This window comes from Colletotrichum abscissum (assembly GCF_030869225.1).
Source record: "Colletotrichum abscissum strain IMI 504890 chromosome Unknown Scaffold_23.1, whole genome shotgun sequence".
Classification (NCBI taxonomy): domain Eukaryota; kingdom Fungi; phylum Ascomycota; class Sordariomycetes; order Glomerellales; family Glomerellaceae; genus Colletotrichum; species Colletotrichum abscissum.
The window spans coordinates 243,582-261,564 of NW_026850132.1; the positions used below are offsets into that span (position 1 = coordinate 243,582).

At 56.6% G+C, this 17,983-nt stretch overlaps 5 protein-coding genes across 5 annotated transcripts; 4 read left to right on the forward strand and 1 right to left on the reverse strand.

Moving 5' to 3' along the window:
• Positions 1-552: 552 nt before the first annotated feature.
• CABS01_09525 (AMP-binding enzyme) lies at positions 553-6,488 on the reverse strand (the record flags this gene model as incomplete). Its single annotated transcript, XM_060542882.1, has 2 exons — positions 553-5,916; positions 5,997-6,488. 2 exons carry the CDS (start codon positions 6,486-6,488, stop codon positions 553-555), a joined length of 5,856 nt encoding a protein of 1,951 aa, XP_060400098.1.
• A 2,667-nt stretch (positions 6,489-9,155) lies between these two features.
• On the forward strand, positions 9,156-10,003 carry CABS01_09526 (acetyltransferase; the record flags this gene model as incomplete). The annotated part of the gene is made up of 2 exons (XM_060542883.1): positions 9,156-9,540; positions 9,699-10,003. 2 exons carry the CDS (start codon positions 9,156-9,158, stop codon positions 10,001-10,003), a joined length of 690 nt encoding a protein of 229 aa, XP_060400099.1.
• Positions 10,004-11,581: 1,578 nt separating this feature from the next.
• CABS01_09527 (uncharacterized protein) lies at positions 11,582-11,935 on the forward strand (the record flags this gene model as incomplete). Its single annotated transcript, XM_060542884.1, has 2 exons — positions 11,582-11,651; positions 11,718-11,935. 2 exons carry the CDS (start codon positions 11,582-11,584, stop codon positions 11,933-11,935), a joined length of 288 nt encoding a protein of 95 aa, XP_060400100.1.
• A 253-nt stretch (positions 11,936-12,188) lies between these two features.
• Positions 12,189-14,085, forward strand: CABS01_09528 (AMP-binding enzyme; the record flags this gene model as incomplete). The annotated part of the gene is made up of 4 exons (XM_060542885.1): positions 12,189-12,585; positions 12,638-12,914; positions 12,968-13,674; positions 13,739-14,085. The coding sequence occupies 4 exons, from the start codon at positions 12,189-12,191 to the stop codon at positions 14,083-14,085; spliced, it is 1,728 nt and encodes a 575-aa protein (XP_060400101.1).
• Positions 14,086-14,922: 837 nt separating this feature from the next.
• Positions 14,923-15,903, forward strand: CABS01_09529 (SAM-dependent methyltransferase; the record flags this gene model as incomplete). Its single annotated transcript, XM_060542886.1, has 1 exon — positions 14,923-15,903. The coding sequence occupies one exon, from the start codon at positions 14,923-14,925 to the stop codon at positions 15,901-15,903; it is 981 nt and encodes a 326-aa protein (XP_060400102.1).
• Between the last annotated feature and the right edge of the window lie 2,080 nt (positions 15,904-17,983).

Sequence of the window (17,983 nt, forward strand, 5' to 3'; positions counted from 1 at the left end):
GGGAAAGCGTCCTGCTTATCTCACTCCGAGAAGAGCCTCCTGACAGTCTCTCGCTGCTTTAACGAGAAGACAACGAGTCTGAAGGGCGGTGGAGGTTCGAACCTGGAGACGAGAAGATGATAGGACGGCAAAGCAAGGCACCTCCCGCCCTATTTGTGTGAGGAACAGGAACTGACACCCTATTTCTGTGAGGTAAGGAAAGTGAGGCTGTTGGAAGCGGCCATATGCAGATTGGTCTGGGGTTGCCTCAAGCAGGCGGCATACAACTTGCAAGGAAGTTGGGCGAACCAGAGAAGCAGCGAGGAGGGGTCGCAAGGTACGGTATGGTATGATGTGTGTATTGAAACAACCAAACTCCAAAGAGCAACAAAACAACATGAAATCGTTCACAGCATTTTCCAAACCAATTGCAAAGCCCCTCGTCCAATCGGAGAATCTTCAACATCAACGAAACAACAAATGATATCAGATAAAAGACAAAAAATGGTAACACACCCGAAACTAGTCCCCCTCTATGTAGTCTTTAGTACAGTATGTACAAAATCTCTCCTCTTACTGCTGCTCAAACAACACCGACCTGGGGTTACCAAGCAGAATCTTGAACGTCTCCTCAATCTTATCAAGAAGCTCGGCAGCATGACCCTTCCAAGACTCGAAGGTGACAATCTCAATCGTCAGCTTGTCGCCCTGGGGGAACGCCTGGATCTTCCACTCGCGAAGCGGCTCCTGCTGCGGGTAAATCGTCTCCATGCGGCTGCTCGCCGTCTCGAAGCCGAGACTCTCGACGTGCTCGACGTCCTGGTGCACCACAGTGTCGAACCAGTCCACCGAGGCGGGCCAGTCGGTGCACAGCTTGGCGATCTCGGGCAGGCCGATGCCTTCGTGCGCCGAGCTGGCAATGTGCTGGTTCTGTACGAGGTTGAGGAGGTCGAGGACCGTCCAGTCGTCCTCGAACTTGACGCGCACGGGCACGTATTGCCAGCAGGGGCCGACGACCATGTCGGCGTTGGGGAAGTCGATGTTGCGACCGCTGACAACTTCGCCAAAGGTGACGTCGCGCGTGCTCTGCAGACGGGCGAGGGTAAGGGCCCAGGCTGCGGTGGGGAGGGTGGCGATGGTGACGTCCTTGGAGCGGGTTGAGATGTCGAACGTCCTGTCGATGGCGTAGTGCTGTCTCTCCGTCAGGGGGGTATCGGGCTTCAGAACATTAACGGAGGATCCCTGGAGGAGCTCCTTCCAGTAGTCGATACTCTGGGGGATGTTGGACTTGACGACGTGACCGACGAAGGAGGAGAAGGGAAGAGCCTTGGGAACTGGCTTGCCCTCGTGCAGGGCAGACAGCTGGTGGAGCATGATGGGCAAGCAAATTTCGTCGTACTGAGCGTGCGAGACGCGGAATACCAGGGCAGATTGGCCGTTGCTGCTGTGGACGAAGAACCACTTGACAAAGATGGAGCCAAGCGGCATCCGGGTCTGGACGTCCATGTTGCAGAGGTCCTTGACAAAAGTCTCGACGTCACTGTCAATCTCGTACTCCACGACGGGGGTCTTGACGTCTTCGAGGATGACGCTCAGGCAAGCGCCATTGTGCTTAACAAAGACTGATCTCAGGACCTCGTTGAGGGAGACGAGCTCTTGACAGCTCTGGAAGAGGCGGGGGCGGTCAACGTCGTTCTCAAAGTACATGGCCTCATAGCGAGCAGAGAAGCGAGGGATCTCAATAGTGCCCTTGACGGCGACCTCCTGCAACGGTCTTGCGGGGAAGGCGTCGACAATCTTCCATGTCGGGTCGGCCAACAGGGGGCGGAGAGTCTCTGCCGGGGCATCGCCGAGGTCCTCAACCAGCTCAAAGGGAACGAGAGGCTTCAGGGACTCTTGAGAGTCCTGAGTGGGCTCAGAGTCCTGCAGGACGCTGGCCATGTCGTACAGCGTCCTCTTCGTGAAGACCTGGTTGACGGTAAGTGTGAGGCCAGCCAAGCGGGCTTCGGAGACAAGCTTCATGGCACCGATGGAATCTCCACCAAGACGGAAGAAGCTGTCGTTGAGGCCAATGTCGCTCTCAGGGAGCCTGAGTACACGGCTCCACAGAGTTCGCAGACGACGCTGCTTGGCAGATGTGGCAGAGATGCGCTTAGTAGGTGCCTTAGGGGCGTTGCTGGCCTTTTGGACCAGATCGCTCGTCTTGCCGGTAATTTCAACAGAACCGTCCGCGTTGAACTTGGCGAGGCGCTCCGTCTTGTAGAATTTGCCAGCCTCCTTGTTCTCGGCCCACGAAGGGGTCTCAAGCGTGGAGAGAGACAAGTCGGACTTGCTGAGGACCACCAATTCACCAACAACTCCAAGAGGTGCCAGGAGCGCAGAGTCGGTTGGGTTAACAATGTACACCGCCTCGGCCTCCGGGTACTCCTTCTGAACGCTCTTGACGCTCTCGGTGCTCAAGCGAGCGACCTCGGTCTTGTCCTCCTCAGTCAGGTACGCGATGTCGCCAAGTGGCGTGTCGGTAAGCTGGCAAAGCTTCTGCGCCACTTGAGAGAACTGAGCGAGTGCCTTCTCCATAAGAGGCTTCTGAACAGTCTTGGAGTCGAACGAGGCCATCACCAAGAAGCCCTTGGGGTCTGTCGAGCAGACGAGCATGAGGGCGTAGGTGTTGAACTTGAGAGCTTCCTCCGCGGCCTCCGCGTCGCCAGCCGGGACGAGGCGGTTGGCGGGGTACTTATTGAACTCTTCCTGGTCAAAGTCGTCCGCGCTCGGGTGCAGAACGAGGCCGGTTCTCAGCTCGCAGGCCTCGAGGGCATCCGGGCTGAGACGGCGGATGTGCTGGAGACCAGTGTGCTCGTAGGGGATCTGTTGGATGGTCTGGTCTTGGATGTCTTGGAGGTAGTCGCTGACGAGCGTCTCGGCGTTGACCTGGGTGCGGAAGGGGACGGTCGTGATCATGGGACCCTCGATTTCATCGGATCCTCTGATGGGCGCGTTGCGGCCGGTGAGGGTCTCGCCAAAGATGACATCGTTGGATGAGGCGTAGTGGGATGCCACGTAGGCCCAGGCACCGCGAATCACGGTGGCGACGGTGGTGTTGGAGGCAGGTCTGCCGTTCAGGGGCACGTAGACCTCCAGAAGAGAGTCGGCCTGCGTCTGGTAGCCCTCGTACGGCAGCGCGGGGAACTGCGTAGTGGCAGCGGCACCCTGGAGCTGTTCGCGCCAGTATGTCTCGGCGGCGCTGCGGTCCATGCTGCCGAGGTACTTGATGAAGTCCTTGAACTCGGCCGGGCGCTGGACCTTCTCTCCGTCAAAGGCCTTGTTGACCTTGTCGACGATGAGGGGCATGCACCAGCCGTCGTACAGGGCGTGGTGCATCGTCAGCACGAACTGCACCTTGCCCGACGCGTTGTCCGTGACGAGGGCGTAGCGGACGAGGGGTCTGCCAAGGTCCATGCCCTCCTCGCGGTCCTTGACGAGGTAGCCCTGGAGGTCGTCGCCAATGTGCCAGGCAATGTCTTCCTTGACGACGACCTGGGCGAGGCCGCGGCCCGGCACCTGGACGATTCTCGTGCGGAGGATGGCGCAGTCCGCGGCGGCGACGTCGAAGGCGTTGCGGAGCTTGTCTGCCGTCGCCGCGTCCGCGAGGTCGACGACTCTCTGCGCGACGTACGCCGAGGTGACCTTGGCCGACAGAGCCATGAGACCCTCTTGGAGGGGCGTGCAGGGGTAAATGTCCTCGATGGCGGACTCGTCGATACCGCAGAGCTTGGCGGACTCGGCGCGGGCCTCCTCGGGGGTCCATCCTTCCTCGAGGAGGGAGAAGGGCGCGACGGCGGCGTCGTCTTCCTTGGACACCTTGGTCGCGTTCTCAGCCATGGCCTTGAGCGTGGGGAAGTTGAAGATGGTTGCGACAGTCAGAGCGATGCCGTCCTCTCTCGCGGCAGCGACGAGCTTCATGGCGCGGAGAGAGTCTCCGCCGAGGGCGAAGAAGCTGTCGTGCAGACCGATGGCGGCGGCGGACTCGCTGGCCAGAATCTTGATCCAGACCTGCTGCAGCGCCTTCTCCATCTCCGTCTCGGGCTCCGATTTCTCGGTGGGCGCGACGCGCAGGCGGGCGACTTGCTCGCGGGACATGGAGCCCCCGAGCTCGCGCAGGCGCTTGCGGTCGATCTTGCCCGAGACCAGGGAGGGCATCTTGCGGAGGGGGATGTAGGCCGAGGGGACCATGTAGCGGGGGATCTCGGCGCCGAGGGCAATGTCGATCTCGGCGATGGCCTGGCTGAACTCGGGGGAGAAGGTGGTAACGTCGCCGCTCTCAGGATCCGCGGGACCGTCAACGGGGTTCTGCTCGACGACGAAGGCGACGAGCGTGGGCTCGCTGCCGCCGGGCTTGATGACCTCGGCGACAATCTTGACGCCCGAGGGCATCTTGCCCCGGAGGTGGTGCTCGACCTCGGCCAGCTCGATGCGTTGACCGCGGAGCTTGACCTGCTGGTCCTTGCGGCCGACGAAGGCAATGGAACCCGTGCCATCCGGGTCGTAGCGGACCAGGTCGCCCGTCTTGTACAGGCGTCCGTGTCTGCCGCGGGCGGGGCCGCCGCCGGCGAGCAGCCAGGCCGGGTCCTCGATGAAGACCTCGTCCGTCTTGGCCTTGTCGTTGAGGTAGCCCATGCCAACGACGGGGCCCTCGATGAGGAGCTCGCCGACGGCGCCGACGGGCATCAGGCGCTCGTGGTCGTCCGGGTCGACGATCCAGGTGAGGCCGCCGGTGCCCTTGCCGATGTTGGTGGAGGTGCTGCTGACGTTGCCGTTGATTGTGCAGCCGACGGTGCACTCTGAGGGTCCGTAGGCGATGATGACGCTCGTGGTCTTGCTCCACGTCGAGGCGTCGCCCGCAGAAACGGCTTCACCTCCGAGACCGAGGACCTCGAGAGAAGGGATGACGTCTGCGTCGAGAACGCGGGCGACGGAGGGGGTCATGTGCGCCATGTTGCACTTTGAGTTGCGGATGGCGCCGCTGAGGTCGTTCATGCGGTCCTCGTCCGAGGCGATGCAGAGGCAGCCGCCGGCGGCGAGCGTGCAGAGCATGCAATCGATGCTGACGTCAAAGGCGTACGAGGCAAAGTCGAAGCAGCGCGAGTGGGCGCGGTAGCCGACCTCCCAGCCGCGGGGCACGGCGCCGCTGGTGAAGTTTTCGTGGGAGATCATGACGCCCTTTGGCTTGCCCGTGCTGCCGGAGGTGAACTGGATGTAGAGCGGGGACGAGGGCGGGACGACGGGCAGCTCGGCGGCGAGCTCGAGGGTATCATTGTTGAGGGTGTCGTCCGAGGCGACGACGAGGGTCTGCTCGGGCGCGATGCGCCGGCCGAGGTCGCTCTGGTTCTGGGAGGTGACGATGATGGTGGCGCCGGTCTGCTCGACGATGGTGCGGAGGCGGGCCTCGGGCTGGGACGGGTCCGTGAGGGCGAAGGCGGCGCCGGCTTTCATGACGGCCAGGAGGGCGACGGTGGTCCAGCGGGACTTTTCGAAGCACATTGGCACCGTGGAGCCGACGGTGACGCCGCGGGCGACGAGGTGGCGCGCGAGGCGGGTGGAGAGGCGGTCGACGTCGCCGTAGGAGAAGTTACCGTCCCAGGACTCGACAGCCGGCCTTTCGGGTCCCTTGGCCGCGACCTCGGAGATGATGTCCTGCATGCACTTTTGCATGTTCTCGGGCAGCTCGGCGTTCCATGTCCAGAGCTGCTCGAGGTCCTTTGCGGTGGGACCGATTGTGTCCGAGACCTGACGGTAGGGCTTCTCGAGGATAGTGGTGAGGATCTCGACGAAGGAGTCGAGCTGGAAGATGGCGTGGCGGTAGGAGAGGACGGCCCGGTCCCATTGGGCCTTGATCACCAGCTGGTTCTCGTTGAGCGTCGCCTCGATCTGGTATGTCCACTGGGTTCCGGAGTCAGCATGTTGAAGTGAATGTTGTATATTAGGATACAACGTATCACGAAAGAGGGTCGTCTACGTACGTCTTGTGATCTCTTGGAGGGAGCCTTCTCAGAGTTGCCCTGAGATTTGGGTGCTCCATTGTTAAAGTATATCACCGGGATGGTCTGCGTTTCACTCTCGAGACCGCTCTCGCCGAGGCCCTTGATGACCTCCAAGGCCTCTGCTATCGAGTCGCTGTTCTTGAACGGCGCCTCGCTCAGGCTCAGGCTGTTGTGTGTCGCCGACGACGGTTCCTGGCCGTCCCGTGTTCTGAATCCCCAGTTCACCTTGCTCAGGCCGTCGTCGTTGTTGCGGTGGAGGACGAGCAGCCATGCAAGAAGGAGCTCATGTCTAAAGTCGCTTACACCGGCGGCGGTGGTGGTGGTGGATTCGGCCCGCGATGTCACGACGACGGTCCTCGTTGAAGAGGGGTTCACGGTATTGTTGCCGTTGGTCAAGCCGTTCGTTGCGCCGTCAGTGAGGCCTGTTTCTTGGTAGGCGGTTCCGCCGCCTTCGCTGTCTCGCAAATGCATCGTGTGTTTGATTTCTGTTTACTTCCGGAGGGGGAGGAGGGGGTATCGAAGAGAAGTGAGTGGTGGCAAGGAAGAGGAGGATGGAGGGGTAAAGTTAACGAGCGTTATGAAGTAATTCGAGGTTGAACTCGCAGCATTTCACAAGCCTTTGGACAACGATGGCTTCGTCTGGTTTCTTCTGCAAAACGACGTCTGGTTTGAGACTTGTTGAAGAAAGATGTTTGGATTTTTGTCTGACGAGGACGATCAACCGGCCCAAGGGTGGAGAGCTGCCCTTTCACTCACACATACGCAGTACTTCGTAGACATGCACCAAGACTCAGAGGAGTCTTGTATACTCACAGTAACCGCGAGAGGCTCTTATGTGTGCGACTCTGCAGGTCTGTCCGGCAGGTATCCTTGCATGAAGACTACCCGAGAAACATACATGGCTTCCCGACTTCTTGATTAGATCGACGAACCCCATGGCTGGGTACTGCGGTATGTACCTTGCGGCGGCGCTGCAGCCGAGCTACGTCTCCTCGCAGACCGAGCTGGATCATGAATGGACTGCGCTGCCGCTGCGGAGAGCAAGCGGAGGAGGGTAAAGCGGGAAAAAAAAGCCTGTGAAAGAGAAAGGGCGTGCATATTGTTTCTCGCCCCGGGAACCACCAGACACACCAGTCAGTTTCTTGCGATGCTCATTGATGGGAAGGGCAGATGCGAGCCACAACGGCGCAACGTGCCTAATCCATGGAGCCGTCCGGGTGGGTATAGCAGAAATGGGTTGTGTAATGTGTGACTTTGTGCCCGTATGTGTGTGTGAAAGAACGGAGTATCTGGTACGCTGGTACGAATACTGGTCGTTGATTCCGGCCAACTCGACTTCGGCGCGAACGAATGGGCCTGACTAAACAACCTAGGAACCACCAAAGGAACCTAGCATAGGTATGCTGCATGCAGAGCTATTGCGACTGTACCACAAAGTCAGCGTTCTGGGAACTTTGGGAGAGCCACAGAGAGAGAGAGAGAGTGAGGGACGTCAGATGCGAACGAGTTGAGCACACCCTCGCAGCACCAATGAGGCAAGAGTTTCATGACGGGTCCCCTTGAGCTAAGGCGCCATCTCATCATACGTTCTCGTGGTTCTGGACGGGAGGGAAAAAAGGTACACTACTGGGAGGAGTGAAGGAGGGAAAAAAAGAGAGAGAGGCAAGGGGGTTGAAGTGGGAGGGGAGGGGCGTGTGATGATGTCGTGGGTCCTTCCTCCGATGCGACCTTACGAAAAAGAGAAGCGAAGCAAGAGCTTGGGGGGGAGCTGGGAGCTGGGAGGGTGCGAGGTACAAAGATACCTGACCGGTACCTGGCCGGGGGTGTGGGGCCTCAAAGACGGATCTGATTAGGAGCGCCAAGGGGGCGTGTCCCGCTTGTGGGCCGGCAGGCCTGAGGCGAGAGCCGGGAGGACATCGGCCCTCATTTCTGCAGCAGAATTTTTTCCCTCAAGTTGCCAGACTCTTCAATTATTATCCGCCATCCTCTCATGCTCAAGTTATCCACTAATTGGCACAAACAGGGTGGGTTTGCTGTCTCGCGGCCTCGCCTGACGGTGACACACGCAAAGAGAAAAAGCGCCGGCTCGAGAGACGCGGATCTGATAACTTTAACGCGTCCATCTCCCACTCCCACTCTCCCAGGATGTGACGAACAGATTTATGATGGGTCATGCATGCCGTGACCTCTTCCTCAATCTCGACAAGTGGTGCCCGCCTCACATGTGGAGGGGAGGGGGAGAGCCGAAACCAAGCCCAACGTAGCACTTACTACTCTACTTAGTATAGTATAGGAGGAAATTGGGCCTTTTAACACACTTCTACTGTGAAGTGTGAGAGAAATCGGGCCCTTGGCTGAGATAGGTAGGCGCACACTGCCACACACACATGGGGTTAACGGGCAGATGGTTCCTACTCAAGATGGGTATAACGGCTCCGCGTCATCCAGTAAGCGCTCATCAAGCCCATTATCCATGAAGGGCAACGCTGTTTAGTTCCCTTCTTGGGCTCTCCCGCTACGGTGCCGCTGGCAGCGGAAGCTCCCAACGGTTGCGGCATTTCCTTACGATCCCCTTCAGGGATTACCGAGAACTGCCGCGTCAACCCCCGTGGTATTTTGTGTGATCACAGTGCTTGGCACGTCAGTCCGTCATCTCCTTGCGTCCTTGAGGATATCGAGCCGGTCTTCGGGACCGACCTGCTCGGAGCTGCTCCAGTTCCGTGAGGGAAAAGTCTTCAGACGAATCCCCAGCCTAAATACTCACACCACCAACGCACTGTGGTGACCCGGCAAAAAAGTTCCGTCCTGCTGCGTTGCTTGCACCGATATTTCCGACCTATCGTTTGTCATTGATTTGTTTGGCCTTCGCTGCCGTTGACGCACAATTAGCAAAAACGAACGCACTTTTCTTGTTGCGAACGAACCATAGAACGCCATCTATCCCACTTCGGAACAGCTTCACAGACGCAGACATACGCAGAGAGACCTCAGGATCGCAAGACAACCAGCGACAGACGGTGCTACCAACCAGCCAGACTACCGCGAATTCAGTCAAGTCAGACTGTTGCTCGCGAACAACCAGACTCGCCAATTCTTGCCCTGTTATTTTTGCCCTTTCTCGGCTTTCACTCAGACGCCATGGGCCTCACCGTTCTACCCGCTTTAATCCCCGACATCCCCCAGGTGTACGATGCCTATTTTGCGGCCTTCAAGGGGTCGGTAATCCTCGACATCCTGTTTCCGACGGGGATTGACGAGGCTTTCCGTGAGGGTCATACGAAACACACTGTCGAGTACTGGCACAAGACCAGCACCCAGTACACCATCAAGTGCGTTGATGTCGAGACTGGCGAGGTCGTCGGCATGGCCCTTTGGGACGCATTTCTCAAGGAGCGCACACCAGAGGAGTACAGGAGCCCTGGCGCCGTTTGGCTCCAAGGCGAGCAGAGAGCTCGCGCCGATGAGTTAATCAACCCGCTCAGCGCAGCCAAAGAAAAGCTTTGGGCTGGCCGAAAATACGTTTGTGAGTGGGACCCGCCGTGAAATCCCACGTCCTCCTTTTCCCGATCCCTTCCCCTTGCACCCGGTTCGCGCCTTTTTTGTTTCTTCAGGCTTTTCGAGACACACCATGTGAACCCCAGTTGCTGATGACACACGCTTTTGCGTTTTCCCCGGGAACAGACTGTCATATCATTGCAGTGAAGCCTGAACACCAAAGAAAAGGCGTAGGCGCCCTTTTGACGAAATGGGGCCTCGATATGGCCGAGCTGGCGGGACTTCCCGTCTACCTCGAGTCGTCTGAAGAAGGATTCGGCCTCTACAAACGCCTGGGTTTTGAAGTGCTCCAAGACAAGATCGTGCACCGCGGAGGGCTGGTGGGCAAGGATAAGGACGTTGAAGTTCCTCTGATGGTAAAGATGCCGTCTGCCGCCAAGGGTTTGACTTTCGAAGAGTGGCGTGCTCAAGGATACCCGTCTTTCCAATAAGCTTTTCTTCTCTTTCGTGTGGCTGTGTTGGCTGGCTGGACGCAGTACCCGTACGCTTTTGGACGTGGAATCTGCGATGTCAGCAGGATTATCAGATCTTACCTTTTGGGAGTCTTGGAGGATGGATCCTGTGTAACGACTCAATGAGTGTCATAGACTAAAGGTAGATGTTGGATGTTCTGGAAGCGCCAAGACAAAAAGCGCCCAGGAAGCAAAGTGCCAAGACGAAGCCAAGACGAGGCAAATCTGCAAGTCAATCTGAAAGAAAGGAAGGTTGTCTGTACCTGGATTATTGTGCGATGGTGCATGGCTTGGCTTGGCTTTGTATTGTATTTGACGAAATATTAACCGTGCCCTTGCTCGCATGAAAAATAGAAGTCGCTTGGTCTTTCACCCTGCGTGGCCGAGGGACGCGCCACACCGCACCCGACGACTGCAAGTGGGAGGAAACGGGATGAGGGGGTGGTACCGTGGTTCACGGGGTCGGGTAAGGGAGGGGGTTGATGGGTTAAGGTGAAGGGTGATGGACGATGCCGCGATGGTCCAGTATCAGATGGAATCATGGCGTGAGAGAGACAGAGGCGCTAGAGGCAGAGGTACCGATACTGACGACTTGTTTCCTGCCCATCTGCCCACATCGGTCCCAAGGTTAGAAGGTGGATGAAGAAGGGGGGTGGGCAAATGCAACCTGACGTCTTTGGCGAGGCGAGTGAACGGCGATCGGTGGATTGGCGTGGAGTTAATCTTCAAGGATGATGGAATCTGAAGAATTGTCCCGAAGTCGGAGAAGGGGTGACTGGGAGGGTGTGAGGGAAAGAAATGCAGCGGGACATTTTCGGGGAACGAAGGTACATGGGTACGTATGTCGGTACGGATTCTCTGTACCTTTTCTTGGTGCGGTACTGGAGAAAATGTGGAAGGAGGGGTCCAGTGACTCTGTACCACGGGTGCCCTGTAGGGGAAGCTTGGGGAGGTACCTCAGACGATGCGGGAAGCTGAGGAAGGATGGATGGAAGCGAGAGAAAATTTTGCACGCTGAAGAAGGTGAGTGAAATGCTCCTTCCCTAATCTTATCTGATCCAAGATTTGATTGATTAGATCGAGCACTGAACCTATCCGAGGTGGTGACAGGGGATGGTGGCGGGTACAGCGGGGTCCCTTTGGCTGCCATGTGGGGTCTCACTATTTTCTGAGTGGCTGCACCGCTGCAGTCCCGGCGCAACTGGCGATGGAGGGGAAGGAGCTGCAAACGCCATTGACCAATTTGAGACACGACCCTAAGTTCCTCCACATTCAATGCAATCACACATGTCAACTTTTTCAAGACTCAAGAGCATCCTGGGACCTTGGACCTTACTCTGACACACCCACACGTATGATCCATCGCGATCCCACTCCTCCCACGCTCTAGACTCGTTGTCAGCCCGCCGAATACACACGAGTACGTGACAAAGTGACAAAGTCCGCTCGCTGGCAAGCACACAGTTCCTAACAAGTCTCGTGGCTCCGTCGAACCCATCTGCTCGTTTCGATGTGTCACTATGTGTGTCCTCGCATCGCCAATCGAGTCGCCCTGTCATGACGCGAGTAGCCTTTTCGACCGTTCGTATACGCCCCTCAATACTGGGAATACTCGAGAATACTCCAGGTACTTGTCGTGAAACAATTGCCCGTTCGGTCTAGCCCGTCGCTGGCTACATACACGCAGGGCAAGGTGAAAACCTCCAAGGAAGAAAAGAAGCAATCCCAGCTAAGGTTCTGCGCCGTACGATTACTTGCGTGCAAGTTCGCAACGTCCCGCTGTGTGGCGCCCCATCTTGGTGGCCGGCAAAGCAGCACGGCCAACACCTTAACGGGCTAAAGCCCAGCCCAGCGGCAGCGGGGGGTGAAGAGACCTCGCTTGCGGCTTGCCTCCTTGCTGGATCCAGATGATCCCCGAAAGCCGTTCCTCGGTGACGCAGATGCAGGGCCCTTTAGACATGGGTCGTCTCTGCCATCTGGACCCAGGCCAGTTATTTCTGCCATGCGACCCGAGAGGATGGCCGGCGTTGCACCTAGATCGCGGTGACTTTTTTGGACCTGCCATAGACAAACATTTCGACCAAGACCAAGACGTTCAATTTGTCTTCCGTAGTAATTTCGTTAAGCAATTGAAGCATTTATTCAGTAATTATTTGTCGACACAATGGCCGCAGAAGCATCAACAACCCCAGTATCCGAGCCTTTGGCTCCCACTCAGAAGCTATCTATCCTCCACGGACCCCGCGATCCTCCTCTGGTTGACCTCAGTCTCGGCGAGCTGCTGGAGCTCCAGACCTACCAACACGGCACCAAGGAATGCTTGGTGATTCCTTGGACCGGTGCACGTTGGACCTACAATGAGCTCAACCAGCAGAGCTTGCTGCTCGCGCAGGCCCTACTCGAGATGGGCATCAAGGCCGGTGACAGAGTCGGTGTTATGGCAGGCAACTGCGAGCAATACGCCGCCATCTTCTTTGCAGTCTCTAGAATCGGTGCTATTCTCGTTATTCTGAACAACACGTACACTCCCAGCGAGGCCATGTACGCTGTTGAGTTCTCAGGTTAGTTACCAGTCTAACAGTTGCTGATTTCCGAGCTAACTCCGTTATTCAGAATGCAAGATTCTCTTCACCACCAAGCAGATTGGCAGACTCGACAACACCAAGTTCTTGAGCCAAATAGCGAACAAGATCAACGGGCCCAAGATTGTCATGATTCGGGGCGACACGAGCGGATATCAGACATACGACGACCTCATCAAGTCGAGCTCAAGGCAGAGCCCGAGAGAGCTTCACCTGGCCATGAGCAAGGTGGTGCCGCATCAAGTATGCAACCTCCAGTTCACCAGTGGTACCACTGGCCGTCCCAAGGCCGCCATGCTTACCCATCAGTAAGTGCGATCAAGCTGATAGAGGAGGTCGAAGAGGCTAACTTTGGATTCAGCAACGTCGTTAACAACGCTCGTTTCATTGGTGATCGCATGCGCCTCACCCCGGACGACGTGCTGTGCTGCCCTCCCCCTCTGTTCCACTGCTTCGGTCTTGTCCTCGGCCTCTTGTCTGTCATCACGCACGGTGCCAAGATTGTTTACCCCGCGGAAGTTTTCGACACCAAGGCGACACTCAAGGCCATTCTCGAGGAGGACTGCACAGCACTCCACGGCGTGCCTGCCATGTTCGATTCCCTGTTCCAGGCAGCACCTGATGACTTCAAGTCATCCAAGATCCGCACCGGAATTGTGGCCGGCGCCCCTGTCCCCAGATATCTGATGGAGTTGATGGTCAACCGTCTCGGTATGAGAGAGTTCACCAGCAGTTACGGTCTGACCGAGGCATCGCCTACCTGCTTCAACGCCTTCACCGACGATGCCTTGGGTAAGAGACTGACCACCGTCGGTACGCTCATGCCCCATGCCTCGGCCAAGATTGTCGACAGAGACGGCAACGTTGTGCCCATGGGCCAGCGCGGAGAGCTTTGCATGGCCGGGTACCAGCTGCAGGCTGGCTACTGGAATAACTCGGAGAAGACCAACGAGGTCATGGTCCGTGACTCTGCAGGTGTCTTGTGGCTGCACACTGGTGACGAGGCCGTCTTTGACGACGCCGGATACTGCTCAATCACCGGCCGCTTCAAGGACATCATCATCCGAGGTAAGCTATAAATGTCCGTCACGCAACAACAGCATAATGTACTAACACAACTTTCTCCCCTCAGGTGGCGAGAACATCTACCCGCTCGAGATTGAAGAGCGCCTCATGGCCCATCCGTCCATCTCCCAGGCCATCGTCGTCGGCCTCAAGGACGAGCACTACGGCGAGGTCGTCGGTGCCTTTGTGCAGCGCGCCGAGAACGCGGACAAGCCTTCATTCCAGGAGCTCAAGGACTGGGTCCGCCAGCGCCTCGGCGGCCACAAGAGCCCTGCGCACATTTTCTGGCTCGGTGAGGACGGCGTGCCGGCCAACGTGCCCCTCACGGGCAGCGGCAAGGTGCGCAAGTTTGAGATTGCCAAGGTGGGCGACGAGATTCTCAAGAAGAGCAGAACCGTCTCTGCCAAGTTGTAAGATTGCGGTCCTCGTAGGATACCTTGCCGAGGACGGCGTGGAGTGTGTTCAATGAGTGATACCACACAAAAGTTGTCTTTTGACCATTTTCGTTGTTACTATTTCATGTCAGGCGATGGCTTCTGTCTTTTGGGGTTTTGGAATTTGGCTTAGATTTTTTTAGACCCGTAGGATTACTGAACGTGTCGTTGAATTGACTTTTCTTCTCGTCACAATGTGGATTTAGCTTGTGCAAGTCATCCTCAAAGGCTCAAACTTTGTTTTTTTATCTGTATTCTCAAAGGCTAATTGCCTTTCGTCACATTCGGCCCCCTTTGAGAATCGCGTTTACTGGGAGTATGCTTACCCCGATCAAGGCTTAGCATCCAAAATCGCGATTGCGTGATGAGAAACCCGATGGTTTGGGGCGAACCCACATAAGTGAGGCCAAAAATCGAATCCTTCAATTGAGGCCAAATTCGACTACAATCGTCTGTGAGGATGTGACTCATTTTCAACCCTCTTTTTTGATCTCATTCAGGAAGGTCGGGAATTTTCATATTGCCGTGGATTGTTCATCTGGTTTTATTGTAAGACTCACTCGGGTCAAATTAGTGATCTCGATTGAGTAAGGGGACTATTGTGACAAGTAGATGTGCGCAAAGGTACGGATCTGAATGCTGGATATAAGTGACCGGAATCCAGCTTCAATGAAAACCACGATCAAAACACCGCCAACACATCAGTAGCCAATTCCTCAATTCACCCAACCTATTCCCGTCCAAAATTGCAACTAAGCTAACATTCAACAAACTTCGTCCAACAAGAAGAGGGAACAACCACAATCACTTCACTACAATGTCTCAATCCAACCACGAGCCAAACGCCCAACCGCCATCCCCCTCTCCTCTCCTCCTCTCCCTCGCAAAATCCTATCCTCACGATCCAGCCCACTTACACAAAGTCCTCCTCCCGCAACTCACCCACCGCCTCCGCCTCGCCTCCCTCTGGTCCATCGCCCCCGGCAGCCGCGTCCTCGACATCGGCTGCGGCCAAGGCGACTCCGCCCTCGTCCTTTCCCAAGCCGTAGCCCCACTCTCCACCACCGCCGATGGTGACGCCAACAACGCCAGCCCGGGCCCGGGCCAGGCCGGCCACGTCACGGCCCTAGACCCGGCCCCCGGCGACTACGGCAGCCCCTACACCCTCGCCCAATCCCAATCCCACATCTCCTCCTCCCCCCACGGCGCAGCAATCACCTTCCACCAGTCCGACGCGCCGACCTACCTCGCATCGCACCCCTCCTCAGCCTTTGACGCCGCTACGCTCTGTCATTCGCTGTGGTACTTCCCCTCCGGCGCCGCAATCACCTCCCTCTTCAAAGTCCTCTACAAGCCCAACGTCTCCAAGCTCTGTTTCGCAGAATACGCACTCAAAGCCCGGACCCCCGCGCAGAAACCGCACGAACTGGCCGTCGCGGCGCAGAAGCGGTTTTATGCGCTGCGGGCTGGCGCGGAGAAGGGGTTTAGCCTGGACCAGGGCAACGTCCGCGGCGCGCTTGCGCCTGAGGAGATTGTGAAGTTGGCGGAGGGGGCTGGGTGGAAGGTTCGGGAGAGGGGTGTTGTTGATACGCCTGGGTTGTTGGATGGGGCATGGGAGGTTGGGGCCGTAGTTGATGCGTCGTGGGCTGAGGAGGTTGTCGCCGAGGGGTTAGGGAAGGATGAGGAGGAAGAGTTGTTGGGATACGTGAGGGAGATTCGGGATGCGGTTGAGGAGGTGAAGAAGGGTGGTGGGAGGGTTGAGACCATGGATGCTGTTTGGGTTGTTATGGAGCGTTGAACGTGTTGTTCGATCAAACGTGACGCGATATTGGAGAAATCATATCAAACGCGAAGAATGAGTACGCGTTCAGAGTGTTTCGTACAATATTAAGCAACGATGCCCAGAGATGATACCAAGTAACGATGTCGAACGCGCCTTGACTGTCATGGCCGTTCCGGATAATGAAATTCCGCTCTATCGGCAATCGCCTTTAAGCTGGATTTTTTTTTGGTCTGCTTGACGTCTACAGAGATGAGACGCTCAAAGTCATGTTCTGAATAAGTATCACATGATCTATTTCAAAAGAACCTGGTAAGTGTCCCAATGTCCACCAGGGTTCGTAAAGGGGATGCATATCGTGAGAGTTAAAATGGATTGGTAGAGGCTGGCTAGACAATGTGCCAGAGGTAGGGTCGGATAGATCCCATGATATCATGGAGGCAAGTATCGTAACAATACAGTTACTGGCGACAGTCACCCTGAAAGGGGAGGGAGACATGCGGCGTTGAGTTATCTACAGCTATCGTGGGAGTGACTTACACACCCCGGAACCGCCTATATCTGATCCTTCTCTTAATCACGATATTTCACTGAAGAAGTCCTAAGGATAAATAGCAGCAGAGCATCTCACCTACTTGGTGGGTATCTTGTCTGGGTACTTTGAGATAGTTTGCACCTATCTCAGATGTTAGGTGGCTTCTGCTCATAAAGCTGATGACCAAATGGAAGGTAAGTAAATCAAGGTAGGTTCTGTCGGCACGTTTCTTACGCTCTGTTCAAGTAGGCCTTCTTCGTGAGCGACCTGCTCGACCCCTTGACTTCTCACTTAATCTTCATGGATATGCTCAACGGTGTTCATCTTCATTCGCCAAGAACCCATAAGGCTACCATTGCAAGTAACGACTTGTCCGCAGATCTCATCAATGGGGCTCTCCCATCGTGTGGTCGTCTCGGCGCGACTATCCGTCCGGACTCCGGGATCCGGATCCCGAGGAAACTTTTAACCTTGAAGGGGATGCGCAAGTTTCCATCGACTCGGAAATGCCCCAGAGTCAGACACACAGACACATCATCATCTGGGACCATCGGCGGGGGCCATAATGATATCAGACGAACGAGACGGCACAATGCATCGACTCGACAGAATGCAATACGACATTCTCTATGGCACTGTGTGGACAACTGGACACAGGATACGACGGCGTGTCCCGAAGACCCGAGAGAAGACTTGTCGGAACGAATGCCATTCGACGTGGAACAATCAGCAATTCCTAACAAAAACAGGGGACTCTCCCAGGCGTTGACGGAATTTGACGGTCGGCGTTAACGATGATCTGGGTGGCGCACATCGGTCCGGAGCGTCAATTGCCGCAAGGGACTTGTTGCAGGTCCAGTGCAAGAGCTGCAGAAAGTCTCAGCCATCGACGTGCAGGAAGACGAACCGGCTTTCGTCGATCTGGTACGAAGGCTTGCACAAGCTTGCCAAAGTACCGCTCGATGGCTTGAGATCAACGACGCTATTACCTAGCCCACTTGAACCCCATTACGAAAGCGCCTTGGCCGAGAAACGAGTACGATGCCACATTCTGAATCGCGTGGCGGCAGACCAAGTTATCAATCTCTGTGGAGTTGAGCTATCCCATAGTGGATTGTAGGCATGGAGCTGTTGTGGACAACAGGTGCAGCTACCTGTGGGACGTGGGTGGACAACCGGTCGGAGCAACCCCGTATTGTGCAGGCGTGTTCACGAATACCATGACCGTCTGAACTTCTGAAGAGCATCACGAATATTCAAAGCAAGTCCAGAGCCGGCGGCGCAGCTCGCCTCAGAGCGGGAACGGCGCGGTTGACGGGCGGCAGATGTGACTTGGCAGGCGGGGGAGGCCCCGATCGAAGAACGGCTCAAGAACCGACGAAAAGAAGAAGCATCGAGGCACACGGATGAATCCTCACAACTTGCGAGTGAGCTGAAGCACTGGCGTTCCGATTCTCAAGCAGGTGTGGCAGGGGATGGGAGGTAGTGGAGACGAAGAGAGTCACGTACCCTGATCTAAAGAGGTGCGTCTTTTTTACCAAGGATCTGCCCAAACAGGCCACT